This window comes from Molossus molossus, unplaced genomic scaffold (assembly GCF_014108415.1).
Source record: "Molossus molossus isolate mMolMol1 unplaced genomic scaffold, mMolMol1.p scaffold_m16_p_1, whole genome shotgun sequence".
Classification (NCBI taxonomy): Eukaryota; Metazoa; Chordata; class Mammalia; order Chiroptera; family Molossidae; genus Molossus; species Molossus molossus.
In genome coordinates this window covers 77,110,448-77,130,601 of record NW_023425344.1, presented here as the reverse complement: position 1 = coordinate 77,130,601, position 20,154 = coordinate 77,110,448, and the positions used below count along the sequence as shown (strand labels likewise).

General features: G+C 43.5%; 1 protein-coding gene and 1 pseudogene across 1 annotated transcript in view; one reads left to right on the top strand and one right to left on the bottom strand.

The window, feature by feature from the left end:
- The first annotated feature begins 2,462 nt into the window (after positions 1 to 2,462).
- TSPAN5 (tetraspanin 5) overlaps positions 2,463 to 20,154 on the top strand; it is a 173,749-nt gene continuing 156,057 nt past the window's right edge. Inside the window, exon 1 of the mRNA XM_036278308.1 lies at positions 2,463 to 2,943. Within this exon, the coding sequence (XP_036134201.1) occupies positions 2,863 to 2,943 (81 nt within the window). The 5' untranslated portion in view covers positions 2,463 to 2,862. The remainder of the gene's footprint in view (positions 2,944 to 20,154) is intronic.
- Positions 5,460 to 5,611, bottom strand: LOC118620834 (annotated as a pseudogene).

Below are 20,154 nucleotides of genomic sequence, written 5' to 3'. Positions count from 1 at the left end.
TCAAACCTGCGACTCATTGGTCCATGGGCTGACGCTGTACAAATAAGCCAAACTGGTCAGGGCATGGTTTAGGTTGCCTTTTAAAAAATGTTTGGCACATAAAAGTTTGATTACCCAGTCATATCCACTGGTCATTTCCTTCTTTTGCTTTCTAAGTTGAGAACTATTTCTAGCCAGAGGTTTAACAAATATTCTATTTTCTTCTAGTTTGCTTTAGAAAATATATTTAACTCATTAATCCTCCTATAACTTTTGATATATAAAATGAGGATTCAACTAGTTCCCCTCCTACCCCTCTCCAAATCACCAATGTGTTATCTTAACTTTCCCTTCTCTGTTGATTTTTATTTCAAAAATAAATCCTGCTTAGGGATCAACTTAGTCATCAATTGGACCTAATTTCTAGTCCTTTTCTGAGTTGTGTCACATCTGCTTAAGACAGACCTTTCCTCTGACTTATCCGGGAATCCACAGCAACTGTTCAATTTACACAGAGGAAGAATTACCACACAGTACAGACAGGCTTAGGTAAAGCTTGTTAGTGTTTTCTTGTTAATAGGGAATCTGCTGCTGAAAGCTGGCCTTGCCTTTGAAGCCTACCAAATTGGTATGCTGTGTGTTTTGAGTGGGTGGAAGGCACTTTTGAGGGAGTTATTTCATCCAAAAGGCTGGTTATGTTATCCAAAGTTAGCCAGTCATTGTTCTATGGAGTGGAACGGGTAGGGTCTCCTGGCTCTCCCCTCGTTGTGAGTACCCTGGCTCCTACCTGTGACCTCAATGTAGGTAGCATCAAACCCTCTCAAGGCCAAGCCTATTTCAAAGCATGGTTTGTTGCAAGAAAATGCAACATCTTGCCCCTTCAAAGCTGGCCAGTTTTTGAGAAAAGCAGAGGTGGTTAAGTAGGGAAACCCTTTGCCAAAGGTTCTCAAACTAAAGCATACTTAAGTATCACCTGGGGAGCTTAGGAAACATGCAGAGTTTTGTTGTCAGTACCGAGTTACATGGGGTGGTGCTGGAACAATTTCCTGATCTTATCTCTCTAGCTTTTTTAAAAAAATCCTCATGAGGATATTTTTTCATTTATCTTCAGACAGTGTGTGTGTGTGTGTGGGGGGCATCCATGTGAGACACATTGACTGGTTGCCAACCGCAGGACCCCAACTGGGGCCTGGGACTAACTGCAACCGAAGAAGTGCCCTCGGCCGGAATCAAACCCGAGACTCCTTGGTGCACAGGCCGATGCTCTAACCGCTGAGCAAAACCGGCCAGGGCTCTTTCTAGCTTTTTGAAGTCTTAAAGAAATACCAGCTGATGTTTACACACAGTCTGAGTGGTTCTTTATTCTTCTTGCAGGACATACTGGTATCCCCCTCCCCCCCCCTTGCTAGCACCTATGAAAGTGCTCCAGGGCAGAAAGGCAACATCTTCTCAGGTTGAAATCTAAAACTACTTCCAGACACACGTTCTTATCCTAACCCAGAGGTCAACAGCTTAATGGTGCATGATCTAGAAACGCTATTCCGATTCTGGAGAGAACCAGTCCTGAAACTCCTTCTGGATTTCTTAAGAGACAGGAATCAGTCAAGTTCCTCGGGCACTATTCCGTCTCACGCGACACATGTTGTCTGGGTTTGTGTTGTTTTAATATATCATTGGGCAAGGGTCGTATCCCGGATTAGGACAATTCTGGACCGTATCTCCTTCCGTGTCTCCACTTCTAGGATAAAGCTCATTTCTCTGGCAGATTGCGGGAGGGGGTGGTGGGGTGGGGGTGGGGGTTGAGTTGGAGCCACCCTGGAATTCAGTAGACTTTCTTTTGCAACCCTCCGGATTCATTCTCCCCATTTTCCTACTCTTTTCTCCCCCTTCCCAAGAGCCTACCTTACCCCTTTGCCCCCAGAAAGTGTACGACCCCCTTTCTCTCAAGCTCAGTAGCCAGGTGTCTTCTCTCGCACGGTAACCCGGTGACAGGGGAGGAGGCATGAATGTGGTGACGCCCCTCACCCCCCAAGGGTGCTCCTCCCGGGGGTCTCTGGGGAGCCCTACTCACCCAGCTCCCTCGTGACCCTCCCTCTCCTGTGCTTCCAGAAGCTGTCTGCTGGTGCGGGCGGCTGAGAGGGACCGTTTCTCATCAATCGAGGTCACTCCGCCAGGCTGCTCCCAATCGGTGTGCTCCCAGGCGCCCTCCCTCCTTTCTTTAGCCTGCCGCGTCCCCACCTACGGCTGCAGCACTCGGGGGTCTTCGGGGCTCAGGCCGCCAGGGAAGGGGCGGGGAAAGGGAGCAGGCGGAGCGGAGAGCTGTGGAAGGAGGAGGCGGTGCGGCTACGTGGTACCGAGACTGCCCGGGAGCGCCCGAGCCCGCGTGCGCGCGTGCGCCTCGTGGAGGCTCCGGCAGCAGGCGGGCGGAGCTGCGGGCGGAGCGGGTGGAGCGAGCCGCGGGCGGAGCGAGGGGTGGGAGGACGCGAGCTGGCGGGCTGGCGAGTAGCTCCCCACCAGCATCTGCCGCGGCCGCGTTTGCTTGAAGCCCGTAGAACGACCGACAACGGATAGATCGCCTGGCGGACGGACCCGGGCGCTCGTCTGGTGCTGGGGGTCAGCTTCGGAGAGGCTCCAGGCTTGAAGCGCGCAGCTTCCCTGCCTGCTCGCTGCCACCCCGGCTCCGGCGGCCTCGGCGTACCAGGGGCTGGAGGTGCGGGAGCAGCTCTCCGCCGGTCGGTCCCTGCGCAGATCAGCTCGAGCTGTCACGCCGCGGCCCCGAACGGCGGCCCGGAGCCCCCGCTTCCCGCCGGGCTGCTCTGAGCACCAGTGCTCCGGGGCTCCAAACTCGGGCTACCGGGGCAAGTGTCTTCATGAACCCAGAGGATGTCCGGGAAGCACTACAAGGGTCCTGAAGTCAGTTGTTGCATCAAATATTTCATATTTGGCTTCAATGTCATATTTTGGGTAAGTTGGAGAGCTTTGGGATTTCAACTATTTGTGGCTGATTGATTCGCGACGATTTTCCCCACGTTGCCCGCTGTCTTTACTTTTCGCAGCCCCTGGGGCGCGTGCCGGAGCAAGGAGAGGCATTTGCCTTCCGCCTCTCCAGCTTGTGCGCTGCAGAAGCATTTCATCCTTTCTAGGAATGGGAAGAGGTAAAAAGAAAAACCGAGCTGGAGAGGAAGCACCCAGGCCTTGGGGTGGCTTTTTAAGGGACGACTAGAGGATGCAGATGAAAGAAAGGGCTCGGCAGTTTGAGAGATGAGCAGCCACACGAATATTAGATTTGCTTCGGTGGGATGTGGATGTTGGGCAGAGCGTGGTGTCATAATAGGGAAGGCTAATCTGGCAGAGCCGACCCTGAGGTCCATCTTCTAACAAGGCTCTGATTGGACGAGGGCTTGGCTCTGTGTTGCCGCGGCTGGTCTGTGCCATGCTCAGCGTGTATCTTCTTGCACCATCTCGGGCTTTGTGTAGGATGCAGATGCGGCGGTATATGGTTCTGTAATGTGCACGTAAATAACGTTTCCTGCAAGCTCTTTTCCTTGGCTGGAAAGTGCTCCTTTTGCATAATGGACTGACCCGTGGGCGCAGGAGGTAGATGGAGATATATAAATATATATATGTATTACTGTCAGGATAATAAAACACCGTCAACATTTGTTTCCATGTGTTCGTGGCATTCGTCCTTCTTTTTAAAAGGAGTGACGGGGCGGGCCGTTTTGGGGAAATGCGAAGGAGAGGGGTGCGAGACAGGTTTTATTGGGGGTACGAAGAGAGCAAATGCTTGAACGCAAGATTGAAAGCGTGCTCTGCCAGCACTGTAACGTGCTGGGCACCTATTCTAATCAGGCTGGGACGCCTACTCTTTTGTTTTGTTTGGATTCTTGTACTTGATCTCACAAACGTGTTCAGCAAACAGACAAAGAGTTCACTAGGACCAGGGGAAAATGGTTCAAAGACCGTGTTATTTTGCCTCCCCATCCCATCCTATTCCTTACTGCCCCCCCCCCCCCTTATGGAAAGTAAAGATGGTGGTTGTCTGGGGGTGTTCTCCAAGTTGATATCCGTTGTAGGTTCAGTGTGAGATAAACAGTAAATGCAAAGGTGGAATCAATAATAATCTGCAGCAGTCTGAACACAAGGTGTATTTATTTTTATTTCCTTTAATTTTGGCCATTTGCTGTAAACATATACATCTATGAGAATAATTGTCAATCCAGCTCTTTGTGGGGTTTTTTCCCCCCTACCACACAATTACCAGGCTATTTATTTTTATTTTCTATTTTCTATAGGAGTATCTTGCATTGGTTGTACATGTGTTTTGCAAAAGGAAATTGAAGGGATTGCAGACCACGTTCTGTGTCAGCGTATCATGTATACTCAGGACTGATAAAGATAATGAGAGGTACACATGAATAAATATCATATGCAGTCATTCACAAGCAATTTTTATTTTTATTTTTGCCAGCAATTATACATGCTTTCTGTTAGCAGTCATCCACCTCCCTACACTTTGAGAGTCAGGGACTACGAAACTGGGACTGGACCTTGTTGGGCTAGTGAGCACAGGCCTCTTGATTAGACTTAAACATTTCCAAAAGTTGCACATTTTAGCTGCCAGGCAACAAAAAGCACCCAGGGACTTGCTCTGCCGTTTTATAGCAGGAGGTAGAAAAGAAAAGAAATAAAGGGATTTGGGCCTGTTTCCCTGACAGCTTGGTATGATTTTGTACAGTGTACAGAGGCAAATTTAGTATTTTCTGTGATATTGTGGAGATCTACAAAGAGTTGCAGAGTGCTTGCATAGACAGTTCCAGGATAGAGCCATATCTTATCTGATTTTGAAGGTCTTTATCTCTGGGGGGAGTTTAATGGGAAGCCTGAAAAAAAAAGTAGGCTTTGGAACTAGCAGAGCTGCGCAATGAAGAATTGTTTCATAGATGCCTTTGCCATAAGGGCCCTTCTCTCACTCTGCTTTCTATTCACCCCTTTCCTCCTTTCTCTGCCTGACGCTTTCCACTCAGACCCCCCACCCCATATCTTTCCCATCCTGCTTTCTGCTTCAAAATTATCCCATAGGTAAGTCTCCCAGTTTGTCAGTACCTTGGCCTCTAGTGGTGAGTAGCAGGAAGGCAGCCATGATATTTGATGAAAGTAATTCAGACTATGATGTTAGTGACTGAAGAACTGGAGTTGGTAACTTTGGCACCCACTTTCTGTAAAGTTGCATACCTGTGTTCTCTACTGAGTCATCATCCTTTCTGTGACTGCCAGAAAGAGTAGACTCAGTGGGACTCTTTTTTTTTTCTTTATTGATTTTAGAGAGAGAGGAAGGGAGAAGGAGATAGAAACATCAGTGAGAGAGAACATCCATTGGCTGCCTCCTGCACGGCCCGCACTGAGGATTTAACCCACAACCTGGGCATGTGCCCTGACTGGGAATTGAACTGGTGACCTTTTTTTTTTTTTTTTCTCCCAGGGGAGAGCGCAAATGCAGTCTCCTACTACCACAAAGTATGCAGTTGAGTTTCCCACATTTGGGGAAATCGCAGGGGTCAGCACATCCAGAGAGCAATGGATAAGCCTTGCCCTGGGAAAACTACCTTCATGATCATGGTATCTCTTCTGAACTGGCGACCTCTTGGTGCATGGGTAGACGCTCAACCACCGAGCCACCCAGCCAGGCTTGGTGGGACTCACATACAGTTATGAAAAAGAGATTGATAACAGAGAGCATCTTTCATGTTCATGCTGTGAAATGCTAAACTAATTTTGAAATACATTGAAGATATTTGGATAAAATAAAAATTGAAAATATAGTAGCACCAGCACTGAATTTGGTTCTCTTACTAATGAGTAGTTTCACTCCTTGCTACTCAGTTAATTGCCCCGAGCCTCATTTTCTTGGCAGTTAAAATGAAGGAATTAGATGAGTTGTAAAGTTCTTTCTAGTTCTGAAAAAGAATGAGTCTATTGAGTTCCAATATGCTGGGAAGAATACTAGAGATGGGCATATATTGGGATGTCTGTTAAATTATAGACCTTTTATTTTACTGCAACTTGTCTGAAGATCAATTTTATTATTTCATTTCTTCAAATATTCCTTGATTAAAAAAACTCTTATCCCGGCCAGTGTGGCTCAGTGGTTGAGCGTTGACCCATGCACCAAGAGGTCACCAGTTCAGTTCCCAGTCAGGGTACATGCCCAGGTTGTAGGCCAAATCCCCAGTAGGGGGCATGCAGGAGGCGGCCAATGGATGTTCCCTCTCATTGATGTTTCTATCTCTCTCTCCTTCTCCCTTCCCCTGTCTCTCAAATTAATAAAGAAAAATAATTTTTATTAATCTTAAAATTTTTTTCTTGTCTTATTCACTTATTAGTATAGTATACATTTCCCCCTGTTCCCACTGTGAATCTCAAATTTTGAGATATAGAAATCTCAAAATTTATATATATAAATTTTAATTAAAAATTTTTTTTGTTAATCCTCACCTGAGGACATTTTTTTCCCCATTAATTTTTAGATTGAGTGGAAGGCAGGGAGGGGGACAGAGAAACATCGATGTGAAAGATACACATCTATTGGTTGCCTCTCAAATGACCCAACCAGGGCTGGGGATTGAACCTGCAACCCAGGTAATATGCCTTTGACTGGGAATTGAATCCTTAACCTTTCTGTGCCAGGGCCAATGCTCTAACCACTGAGCCAAACTTGCCAAGGCTAATAAATATATTTTATTATTAAAGTTAGAGTTTCATGTGTAAAATCACATAACAGTGTAATGATATTCTGAGTAACAAAGTCAACATCTGTACAGATTCCTTTCTCATTAGTTATCACAGGGTGGTGGGGAGAATCTTATTTTCCCTACTTTATATTGCAAGAACTCAAGCCTGAAGGGAATTGATTTCATTGAGGGTGTCGCCATACTAGAACATTACTCAGAAAACCCTGAGGCTGCTTACGTGTGGGGGAGGGAAGAAAAAGGGAGTTTTGTTTTACAGTTGCTTTTTTTGGGTACTGAACCCCCACATCCCATCACCTACCATTAATAGATGTTTTGCTCCGGACTCTTTTGGATTCTGGCTGTAATTCTGAACTGTTCCTAGGCAAGTAAATTATCTTAGTATTCTCACTATCTATTGCTACATAACACAAAACCCCTAAACTTCCTGGTTTAGAACAGAACTTTATCGATCCCTCACAGTTCTGTGATTTGACCAGGCTTATCTCAGCAGTTGGCACTTGTGATGATCTCTCTTGCAGCTGTAGTGAGATGTAGCCAGGGCCACATCTTCAGGAGTTCTCTGAAGACCCAGTTGGGGTGGGGGCCTTGCTGGGAGCTCAGCCAGGGTTGTTGCCTGGAGTACCCACACATGGCTTCTTGTTTCTGAGTGGAAGCAGCAGTTTCCAGCCAGTTAACGCTATGCCGGAACCGGCCCTCTGTCAGTTTCTCTGTTTCGCTGGTTAAACCATGCATGGAGCCTACTTAATTTCAAGAAGGTGAAGAAAGGAATTCCACCTTCTGATGAAGGTGTTTAGGTTGTGTGGGTTGTGGCCATATTCGGAAAATGCAGTCTGTGTGCTGAGCCTTAACTTCTTGTTTATAAAGGAATGATATCATTATCCAAAGGAGCTAGCTGTAGATTGAAGGGTTCAGTGAGAATATGTATTACCAAGCTCGTTGTCTCCATATTTAAGAAATGGTGAATATCATTATTGTTATTATTCCCAGATTTCATACTGGTCCCATCCTGGACTTTACAATTTCTAGAATACCTTAGCCTGGTGGTACATAGGCATCATTACTACCAGGTCATGATGACAACCCTTTGAGTCTAAACAAGATGAGGCGAATGGATTCTGTACATTTAATCGTCACTTGTTAGATAAAGTCTCATGGATCAGGCTGTACAAGGATTGGAACAGCCTTGGATACGTGAGGCCAAACTCTCTTTGATGTGCTTGTAAATACTACATTATGTCTTTAAGTGGAGGTTTATCCTGGGTTGATGACAGAATGTTGTACCTAATTTGTTTCCACGGGGCTTAAATGCAGAGAGGAGAGAGATTTAAGGAACCTTGGGGGGGGGGGGGGGGATCAAGTAGGAAGCCTTGGAAGCCTTATCTTATGATTCACTATAGATTGTAAGATGCTCTGGAATGATGATACATCAGCAGTTTATAACTCATAATTTTTGCTTTAATTTGCTAGACATCTGTTAGCTCCGATGGCAACCATATGGGAGTCTAAATTGCCTTTTGAATTACAGGGATATGGTAGGAAGAAAGCTAAATATGGTTATGAAAGAGTCATATGGGAAAAGTGTAGGAAAGGTGTACAGACCTCAGTGGGGGAAGTAATTGAACATGGACTTGCTTGGTCTGGTCGTTCACTCTTGGGTCGTTGAGAAGGCACGAAGCACTCTCACTTGATGATATGCCTGGAAGACTGAAATGAAGCCAAGGGGAAAAGCTGGGAAACCAAATAATGTTCCACCCACAATAAAATTGCCAACACGCACTCATTTACATGGATCCCTCTGTCTTAATATGACCACAGTAAGAGTCCCTGGCAGAAGGTAAAAGCCACCAGTATTTGAACAGAGTTTTATAATTACGATGTCTTTCTTCTAAGCATCTCAAAGCATCTAACAAGCATATTATGACAGATGAAGAAATTGGAGTGCAGAGATGTGAAGGGACTTTTGAGGCGTTGGAGAACATGTCAGCGTTCACTTTCGGAGTGTTAAGTCTCTCCCAGTAACTATAGCCCTAGCTTCTCTTTTGAAACTTATTTTAGAAGATGCTTGCTATTTTAAAATAAAACATCAAGTTACTTACATCTGTTTATAATTGAAAAGTGATAAAGTTTTTGCATATGCCTCAATTAACACCACCCACAAGCACAAAAATGTTAGGATGAACATGTAGTTAAAGTGTATGATAGAAAAACTATTGTGTCATAGATTAAAAATTCATAAAAGAACATTAGAGTATTAAAGGCAGTGTTCTTGAGTCACATGCCTCTTTCTGTGTTAACACGGATGACTGTCTAACTTCGAATCATTGTACTTCGCTGGATTGTAAGGGCCTCCGTTGGAGGGACCATGTCTCAGTCATTTTCAAAAGCTCAGTATCTAGCACCTTGTCAGAAACACAGTCGGTATTTAATAAATGTTTGCTGAATGAAGGAATTATGAAATCATTAGAAAGCACATAGGTATGATCTCCTCTAACTTCCTATTCAGTGAAGCATTTTCTCTTTAACATCCTGCCAACCCCTCTAAGGATGGATCTGTTTTTGGACCACTTAAATCATCAGAGAGTTTCATCCTCAGACCAGATATACTCTGTTTCCCTGTAATATCTATCCTCCTAATTTACATTTGTTGATTTTTAGTTTTTATTTTGAAATAATCTCACACCTATAGAAAAATTGCAAGTGGTGCAATTTGTTTTTATCCAGAATCATTTGAGAAAAAGTTGCCAGTCTGATGGCTATCACATCAACACTTTAGTGGATATTTTCTGTAATCCTAGACAGCCACAGCATGGCCATCCAAGCCAGGAAGTCACCATCGATACAATACCATCATTGAGTCCTTAGACCTCATTCAAGCTTCCCAGTTGTTCCAATCATGTCTTATAAAGCAAAGGAATCCAGTTCAGAACACACATTGTATTAAGTCTTTTTTGCCTCTTTCAGTCCTTCACTGTCAGGATCTTGACTTTTTAAGGTTATAAACCAGTTATTTGGTAGAATCTGGGCTTGTCTGCTATTTCCTAATTCATAGATTCAGGCTGTGTGTCTTTGGCAGGAAGATGACAGAAATGATGCTGTGTTCTTAGCATTGCATCCCTTCAGGTGGCACTGATTTTTGTTTTTCCCACTCCTGATGATGGGCACTTGATTGAAGTGTTGTTTGCCAAGCTTCTCCACCAAAAAGTTACTCTTTACCCTTTTTTTTGGGGGGGGGGGTAATTTTGTGGCAAGTTACTTTGAAACTATGTAAATAGCTCATTCCTCATCAGATTTTTGGTCTGTTAATTTATTTACATCAGTTAGAACTTATTGTCCTGTGTCCGTCCCCCCACCCCGGTGTTTTAATTAAATGGTTACTCTTGTTACTTCGATGTTTCATTTGGTCCAGGTTTGGCTTCAGTGGCGGGCTCTTCAGGCTGCCTCCTGTGTCCTTTAACTCCTGTCATTCTTTGAGTGCTTCTTTGTTTTCTGGCGGAACAGCATGTTCTAAGCTCATCTTGTAATTTACTGGTGTCATCTGTTTTGTATCAGCCATTTCTCCAAGGAGCCCTTGTTCCTCTGAGTGGACAATGGTATTTAGAGCCCACATCTGGTTGTTAAGTGTGCTCATTGCTATGAGGGTGTCACCACCCCTGGGACCTCTCAGTGGACAGACCAATGGAACATGTGTATGTATATACACTTTTGCACACACACACACATTTACATCATTATTTCTGTATCTAGCTATACATTTTGGAAACCAAAAGTTCATAGTGATGCTCTGTCTAACACCATAATGTTTATTCTAGGTTTTTTTTCTTTTCCATATTTAGACAACCTTCTTTGACAGTGAGATTCCTGGCTCCTATTACTCGTAGCAATGCACTTATTTGATAAAACTCCTGGATGTAGCCAGTCTTCCCTTGCTGCCCCAGTCCCTCACAAAGCTGCCCTCTCCACCTGTTGGTGCTCCAACATGCCGTGCTGCACACCCATACCCCATGTGAACACCTTCCTCACTCTGATCAGGCTGTGATGTCCTGCGTTGGACTCTGCATCCCTCCCATACCAGTCCCTGAGCAAAGGCCACCATGCTTGGTACCCAGTAATGGCTTTAGGACTGAATTTTTCAGGAAGGAGAAGGGGAATGGCCCAAGTTATACCTATGTAATACAAAGTAAGACTAATCTACCTCTCTCTTAGCCCTTCATTACTTGAAAAATAGTCAATATGTCATTCCTAAAACTTCTGTTTTATATTTTGAAAGCTCTTAGTTTTCCATTTATTATTTCCAGGTTGTCCTTTGCCCTGGTTGTGGTACTCTGTCTGCGGTCCCATTTGGATACACCTCCATTAGTGTGGCAGTCAGAATGGAACACATTCTTCACCTGCTGTTCCAACCATCCAGAGAGCTGTGGGCTTACTCCCCACCTCCCCCCAAGCCTCTAGCTTGTGCTGGCCCTGCAGGCAGAAGCCTGTCTACTGCTGCCTGATTTGTCTTTGAGCAAGGTACCCTCACACGTTAGTTCCTCAGTTGCTTACCTGCAGTGTGGGTAAAATAGTTCCAATACCTCACAGAGTTGTTATCCAGTGCGAAGGTGCTTGATACAAGGTAAACCTCTCGATACAGATAGTAGTTATTAACCCGGGTGACAATGCACATACTTTTCCTGGTAGCCAGAGAACATTGTTGGCTTAAGTTGAATTACTTGTGCAGTGAAACCTTCCCCTCTTTTCCTTTTCCTTTTTTTAATTTTAGAAAGAGAGGGAGGAAAGGAGGGAGGGAGGGAGAGAGAGAGCAATTAATTTGTTGTTCTACCTGTTCATGCATTCGTTGGTTGACTCCTGTATGTGCCCTGTGGGGGTGGGGGTAGAGGGGGGAACCCTGAACCTGCAACCTGGGTTTATTGGTTACGACACTCTAACCACCTACCACCGGAGCTACCCAACCAGGGCCCTCCCCTCTTTTTCAAGTGGACTTCTGTTAAGCCCATCTTCCAGGGCTAAGTGCCATCAGAACCTACTTAGTCCTCCAGTTAATTCTTTGAATTTAGAACTGTATGTGTGTGTGTGTATATATATATATATATCCTCACCCGAGGACATTTTTTTTTCCATTTTTTGTTCAGATAGAGTGGGAGGGAGAGAGAGGAAGAGAGAGAGAGAAACATCGATGTGAAAGGGACACATCGAGTGGCTGCCACCCGCATGACCAACCAGGGCCGGGGACAAACTACAACCGAGGTACGTGCCCTTAGCGGGAACCGAACCCGGGTCTCTCCGGACCGCAGGCCGACGCTCCAACCGCTGAGCCAAACCGGCCAGGGCTAGAACTGTATATTTAAACATTTAAATGTCTTACTCTGGGCCAGTGGTTTTCAAATCGTGCTGCCAGCAGCTCAGGCTTCCTTGAGGGGTGCGGGGGTGAGTGGGAGAGCCTCCGACTTCTCTCCTCCAGCAAAGGCCAGCCATTAGGTTGATATTTTGGAATACCATGAAGGACTTTGCTTGAAATAAAAAAGGGGGCCTGCTGAACTGAACACCACCATTCTAAGCTCCGGATGTTTTTGAATCTTGATGGTCAAGGCATGTTTAAAAAAAATTATTCCTGGTATGGATTTTTCTCCTCTGCATGAATGTCTTTATGCATAGGAAGGCCCTCGCACTGACTGGGGTGACTTCTGTCGGGTTAGTTGATATTTCACCCCTTTGTAGATGTAGCAATTCAGTAGGTCGGGATAGGGGCCTGGTATTGACGGTTTTTGTTTTTTAAATCCTCAGGTGATTTGGATGCTCAGCTGAGGCGGAGAAGCTCTGGCTTGTTTTCCTTGGCAAACTGTGGCATCTCTTCCCCACTGCTCTCCGGAGGGGACGGGACACGCTGGGGGTTGGGAGGGGGTGGTGTGGAGTTCTGACCAAAGGGAGGCTGATGTCACCCTAGTGTTTTTTGCTTATGAGAAAAAATAATATGGCTCACTTCATCGCTCGTGGAATTTTTATTAATCCAAAAATGCCAGTTTATTTTTAAAACTGAAAGCAAACCTAGACATAAAATGAGAAAATTTCTGCAAAAGAGAACCAACCACCTGAGCTGCAATTAGTATGCTCAAAATTAGCACCATACAGGGATCGAAGCTAGTTTTTATTCAACGGGAACAGGGGAGAAATAGGCGTTTTGTTCTTTTGGACTCGCTGCCCTGCACACTTCGGCGCAGTGGACTGGGTCTGGGTGCAGACGCCTGACACACACCTGTTCTTCCTTCAAAAACCGGCCTCCCCGTCCAAGGTGCTTGGCTTTGTAGCCTGTCTTCCCCGAGGCTTCCTGAGCCCTCAGCCTCAGTACCTTTGTTTTGGGGCGGGGGAAAGGCAGCTGCTTTCTACCTCTCCACGGGGTCCCGTCAGCTTCCCCGGGCTGTGATGCCCTCATATGGATGTAATTCTGCAGCACTGTCACTGAGAGCTGAGAGTAACGCAAGTAGGGAGACCCAGCCCTGATGTTTGTCGGTTTTCTTTAGGAAGAAAAGTTTCAATGTAGAATGTGCAAGAGTATGTAGAATGAATTTTCTCATTATTTTCTTGATGTCTGACCTTCCCTTACCCCCTTAAAAAATAAATTAGGTATTTGATTATGGCTGGGCTCCTAAAGTGGAAGTCTTCTGAAAGAAATACTATTTTGAATAAAAATCTAAATTATCGGCCGGCCGGTGTGGCTCACTGGTTTAGCGTCCACACATGCACCAAGAGGTCGCTGGTTCGATTCCTGGTCAGGGCACCTGCCCAGGTTGTGGGCCAAATCCTCAGTGGGGGGCACGCAGGAGGCGGCCAGTCTGTTCTCTCATCGATGTTTCTATCTCTCCCCTCCCCTCTCTCTAAAATCAATAAAGGAAAAATATTTTACAAAGATCTAAATGATCTCTCTGAGATGTTTTTACTGGGGTGCATATAGTCATCATCACGACTGAAACAACCCCACAAATAAACCTCAAATGGCAAGCAAACCCTGTGGTTAGCACTATGATAGTATCTGTGTGCACATAAAGGATCATTAATTATGAAATGCAATGCATAATTTTTCAGTAATGTACTTACCAACCACAATAACAAAATAGTATTTGGAAATGGATGACAAAACATGCTGGCTACCCTCACTGAAAATACACAGTGACATTCTACAGCTCTTCCAGCTACGATTTGCAATTTAGATAAGTATTACAAGGCATAGGGCTCTTCTTACTTGTTGAAAAATTTTTTCTAAATTATACTTGGCATCAAGGCTCAAATTTCTAAAAATCTGGAGGGAACAGCTGGTGCTCTAATAAATATTCAGGCCAGCTATTTTAATGCTTTTTACTTAATTAAGTAGTCCTATTAAAAGGAATACTTGACTTAAGCATTTCTCAAAGTACAATGTTTTGCTTCCAACAAAAATTTCCCCCAACTGTTAATATTTCCCCCGAAGCAGCCTTGAAACTTAATTCTGCCAAGTAAGTACTGTAGTTCTGATCACCGTTGAAGCAGTTAATGCCAAAACTTTGTTTTCCTGTTTTAAGGTATAGTTGGATCAGTATGGCACAGCCTTTTAACAGATGAAGACTCAACAGTCTTTGGGCTTTTAGGAAAATTCTTTAGAGAGTATACTTTTATTTATTTATTAAAAAAAAATTTGCCCTGGCCAGTTTGCTTCAGTGGTTGGAGCATCGGCCTGTGGACCAGAGAGTCCCGGGTTCCGTTCCTGCTAGGGGCACGTACCAAAAAAAAATTTTTTTTTCTTGATTGGTTTTTAGAGAGAGAGGAAGGGAGAGGGAGAGAGAAAGAAACATCGATGAGAGAGAACATTGATTAGCCGCCTCCTGCATGCCCCCCACTGAGGATCGGGCCCACAACCTGGGCATGTGCCTTGACCAGGAATCGAACTGGTGACTTCTTAGTGAATGGGTTGATGCTCAATTACTGAGCCACACTGGCCAGTCTAGAGTACAGTTTTAGAGAGTGAGAAAAGGTCATTGTGATGTGGGCACCCTAGTGCCCCTGTGGCAGGCAGACAGGCAGAAGCATCTGCTGGGAAGGAGTTTGGACTTTGAGCCTGTCTGGGTTTTTACCCAGCTCCTGTCCCAGCCTTGTGACCTTAGATGGGTTATTCCCTCACCCTGCAGTTTGTATCTTCTTCATCTGCAAAGTGGCATTCTTAGCTGTAGTGTTAATGAATGTTATTAATAGTAGTATTAAGACCTAACAATTATCTCAGAGTCATGAAGATCAGAGGAGTAAATATGTATAAACTGCTTGGAATATAAGAGGTATTAGCAATTATTATTCCATTTTCCTTAACACCTATAATTTGTTTTTCTTAACTTCTTTCAGAACCATTAGAATAATCTTACATTGTAACATATATTGTTTGTTTTCAGTAATGTTCTGCTTATGTAAGTACATTCTCAAGATAACTAAAGAGAAAAAAGATCTAACAAATGTTCACAATGTGCCCTGGCCAGTTTGGCTCAGCGGTTGGAGCGTTGGCCTCAGACCGATGAGTCTCGGGTTCTATTCCGATCAAGGGCACGTACCTCGGTTGTGATTGTCCCCGGCCGTGATTGTCCCCGGTCCTGCTTGGGGTCGTGCAGGAGACAGCCACTCGATGTGTCCCTTTCACGTCCATGTTTCTCTCTCTCTCTTCCTCTCACTCTATCTGAACAAAAATGGAAAAAATGTCCTTGGGTGAGGATAAAAAAAAGGAAAAAAATGTTCACAGAGTTTTTTTCATTGAAATGAATGGCATGTAATTCTTATCATGGACAACAGCCTTTGAGTCCGTGTCTATTGTTTGTTGTTAATTTTCCCATTTTTCTTTACCCATTAGATTCACTCTTCATTTCCTTTGCAAACTGTCTCATATTAGTGTTTTGTACTGGAAAGTTGAATTTTGGCCTCACACCTGAGGGGGAAATAGAAACATTTAATTAATATTTGTTAAATGTGGATATTCTGTTAATATCTAGATGGCTGTAACTATGTATCTTTAGCTTCTGTGGTATCCTAAGTCCTATGTATTTTGGTCATTGTTTCACTCCGTGTATTTCAGACAAATTCCTTGGGTTTCAAAGGTTTTCATCCAGTCAGTGATACAGATAACTCACACTTTCCGCTTGCGTGTCCTTGCCCTTGATGCACAGCCAGGAGTTTGGCTGACCTACTGGGATCATTGACTACATGAGTCACCCACCTTGTAAATGAGTGGCTCCTGGAGTCGCTCCTGGAGTGGCTCCTGGGACTTGAATGGGCTACACCGAGAGCTGTGCTCTTTTGCCCCTGGTACTGTCACCTGACTCAGGAGACCCAGGCTGTCCTATTTCCGAGCATAATCTTCTCTCCAGCTGCTCTCACCTCCGGGAGAAAAGATCAGGGCATGCTCACTTAGTCCGTGCAAGGAGGCCTGTCACTCATTGTCATGCAGAAAGTGTGCAGAAAACCCCAGCCCTTGAAGGTGGAGGAGGAGGGATGAAGGGGAGGCTAAGTAGAATTTTACTGTAGTCGTTGTAAAAAGAATGATCTGTGTAGCACAACAGGATGTTTTAGGAGTGTATTTAAAGTAATTTTAGCTTACCCACCACACCCCTCGCACTGCCGGTTTAAATTCACTCATTGATCTCACAATCCATTGATGGTTTGCAACTACCCATTGGAAAAGCACTCAGCACTCAAGTTTCCTTTTTGGCCTGACCTCCTCCACCTGGTTTTCGAGTTTCTGGAGGATAGCCACCTAATGATCGAAAGCAGCGCCTCTCGGAGCCCAGTCACTTGCAAACTGCCTGCATGGTTTTGGACAAACTCTTGTGCTGCCCTAGAGTTTCTCAGATTTTAATGTGTTTACAGTTCACACCGGGATCTTGTTCAAGACCTGCTGTAAGTAGGTGTAAGAGGGGCCGAACATCAGCTCCTTTAACAAGCTCCCAGTGGAGGCGGAAGCTGCTGGTCCAGTGATCTCATTTGGAGTTGCAAGGATCTAGATCACTTCAAACTTCTCTTCTTTTAAATTGACTTCATTTTCATTATTTATTTATTTAATTTTTTTAAGAGAAAGAGAGAGACATGAAGAGACAGATTGAGAATCCTGTGGGGGTTTTTAATATATTTTTTAATGTTTTCATTAATTTTTTAGAGAGAGGAAGAGAGAGAGAAACATCAGTCAGCTGCCTCCTGCACGCTCCTCCTGAGGCTCCAGCCTGCAACCCAGCATGTGCCCTGACCAGGAATCGAACCGGGACCTCTCAGTCCGTGGGACGATGCTCAGTCCACTGAGCCACACTGGCCGGGCTTTCATCGACTTCGTTTTTAAAGCTTAAATACATTTCTTTTAAAAGGAAACTTGAAAAATATTACTTTTCTAATGCATACAATGACGATAATATGGCTTATTAACTTCTAGTTAGCGATGGGTGCCAGGCAGGTTTTCCCTGGTCACCGTGAAGGTTAACAAGTGTGTAGTTCGACATCCTGCCATCAAATGGAGACTTTGTCCTTGACTAGACCAGAGGATTAAAAGAGAACAGGAAATGACTTCCTTATGTAACGTTATTTAATGCTATATTCTAAAATAGTCTCTTCTGGCACCCCAGGTCACCAGGGAATCACACTTTGGGGAACACTTTGCTTTTAAGTAATTCACAGGAAGGCATACATTTATAAGCTGAAACCCGTTAATGAGATGGATGAGTCTCTAAAGGTTAAGTGGGTAGGGGGGATGTGTTGACATTTTCGTCTACTCCAGGTTCTATTTCCTATCAGGGAAAAAGAGGGGCATCCCCATTTCTGAATGTTGCTAACCCCAGACCCACTGAGTAGCTAGCTGCATCTTAAGTATAAGAAGGAAAATACTTTGGAGAGTTATATCTCAGGCTAACAGGAAGTCAACCTTAAATACTTAGGAAATCACCCTGGCTGGTGTGGCTCAGGTGGTTGGCGTGTTGTCCCAGGTATCAGATGGTTTCAGGTTCAATTCCTGGTCAGGGCACATGCCTAAGTTAGATACGATAAATCTCTCTTTCACATCGATGTTGTTGTTTTTTCTCTCTTTCTCCCCCTTACTCCCCCCTAAAATCAATAAAAATAAATAAATACTTAGGAAATCTATCTCAGTGGCTTTCCCTCTTCTCTTTCTTCAAGTTACTATTGATTATGTTCAATTTTGGAATGAGTCCATTTATTTGATGAATTTTTTAGAATAGGACACTATATTTATGCTTTCCTATTGCGAAAACAATTCAGCAACATATCAATATACTTTTTTTTTGTTGTTTTGTTTTGTTTTTTTTTTGTCCTCACCCGAGGACATTCTTCCATTTTTTTGCTCAGATAGAGTGGGAGGGAGAGAGAGAGAAAGAGAAACATCAATGTGAAAGGGACACATCGAGTGGCTGCCACCCGCACAACCCAACCAGGGCTGGGGACAAACCGCAACCGAGGTACATGCCCTTAGCGGGAACCGAACCCGGGTCTCTCCAGACCACAGGCCGACACTCTAACCGCTGAGCCAAACCAGCCAGGGCTCAATATACTTTTTAAAAAACATTTTAGAGATTCAGTTGTAGTCACAAGGATTTGAATTTAGCAAACCTCAGTTACTTAAGTTTGTAAAGGAAAAATGTGCTTTTCCATTATCACCTTTTAAGCGTTTCTTCTGACTTGACCGGCATCTCTCCCCTCTGGATAACATTTAGAGTAAGTGTTTTCAACATAGACAGAACAAATTCCTTGTGACTAAACATCAATTTCACACACCAAAACAAACAAACAAACAAAAATCAATAAATCTGCTTTAGGCATTTGAGAGAAATCCTGTACTTTTAAAGGGGAGAGTTACAGTGTTAAATAACTGAAAAACAAAAACTCGAAAAACCTGACCCCTAGCTGTATATGTTTTTCAACATGACCTTTAGGTAGACAGAAAAATGTAGTTGGGAACTTTCTGAGCACCTGTTTTATTGTTGGTGCCCACATGGCAACTCTTGGGAGAAATGCTACTCAGTATTTTCTTTTTAATCTTATAACTGGAATCCTAGGGAAAACTGTTTCTTTGATACTACTTTCAGCTTCATCTATTGGTTTTTGAAAGAATAAATTGAGTAAAGAGATGGTTAGATGATAGAGTTATATGTGGTATTATTTTTTGTTATTATTCTGAGTCAGCAAGATTTCATAATGCCTAATATTTTTACTGTATGCTTTGAAAGTTGTTTTAAAGTTGTTCTCCAGTGAGGATTTAAAACGATTGCATAAAAGCTGCAAAAATAGTGTTTTACTCATCTTTTTAAAAAAATGCAGAATCAGTATTTTAGAAATCAAAGGATTGGGGTCTCTAAAAAGGATTGAAATGTATTTTCTATTTTGCGAAATACATATATGTTTCATTTAAATATTGATATATAATACCCTTGGATTTAAAAAATATATATCCTTCTTGCATATTATGTATTGATCTGTATCCTTGGAATTTTTGTTTTGTTTTTGCTAACGAGATATGTGCTGTCTTTGGAGGAAAAAAAGCTACTTAAATGACCATATCACCTCTAAATAATTTCATTATCACAGTACATACTATAAATATACAAGCTAAATGAAATTTTCTTTTAGGTTAAAAATAAAAACCGAAATCAGTTTTAGTATCTAAAACACAAGCAGGAAGAAAAGGTTATTATTGTATTTTTTGTTCTTAGATGAAGATTAGAAAATAAACTCTTTGAACTATGAAATTAACTACATTTTTATCTGGAGGCACTAACAGATCATTAATTATTGCTAAGAACCTTCTGAAAGTGCAGTTTAAAAATTTTAAGTGTCCTTTCTATTGAATTTACTCCTTTTCTTCTCCCTTCTTTCTGTGATTTTAATTCCAAATTGAGAAGACTGGGCCTTTGTTTTTAGAAAAGCTAAATCTCTTTTTCACTGTTTAAAAGGTTAACCTGCTAATGAAAGAACAGCAGGTTGGGATTATTTTGAACAGGAATGCCAATACTTAATTCAGTGTTCTTGTGGGTCATTTTAGTGCCCATGTATTGGAACTATCTTTTAATTGGTCTTTTGCAGCCCTGATTATATAATTTATAATTTACAACTTATATGTTGAAAGGGACCTTAAAAATCACCTAGTCCTCTAGTTTTTACCCCTCTTCGCCACCTTCACCCCGCCCCCACCTCCCCTATGGTTTTTTTTCCCCCTTCTAAGCAAAATTCTAAGCAAAGCTCCCAATTTATAAAGCAGGGAACAGCTGCTGCACCGGGAGCTTAGCGTCTCAGTGGGCTCGGCCATTCTCGGCCTCGCTGCTTGGGGAGAAAGCGAAGAGGAAACAACGGGGAGAAGGCATCTGTTTACCATCTATGCACTGAACCAGAGTGAAGTCGGTTTTCGTTTGGCCTGTAGGCTGTGCGC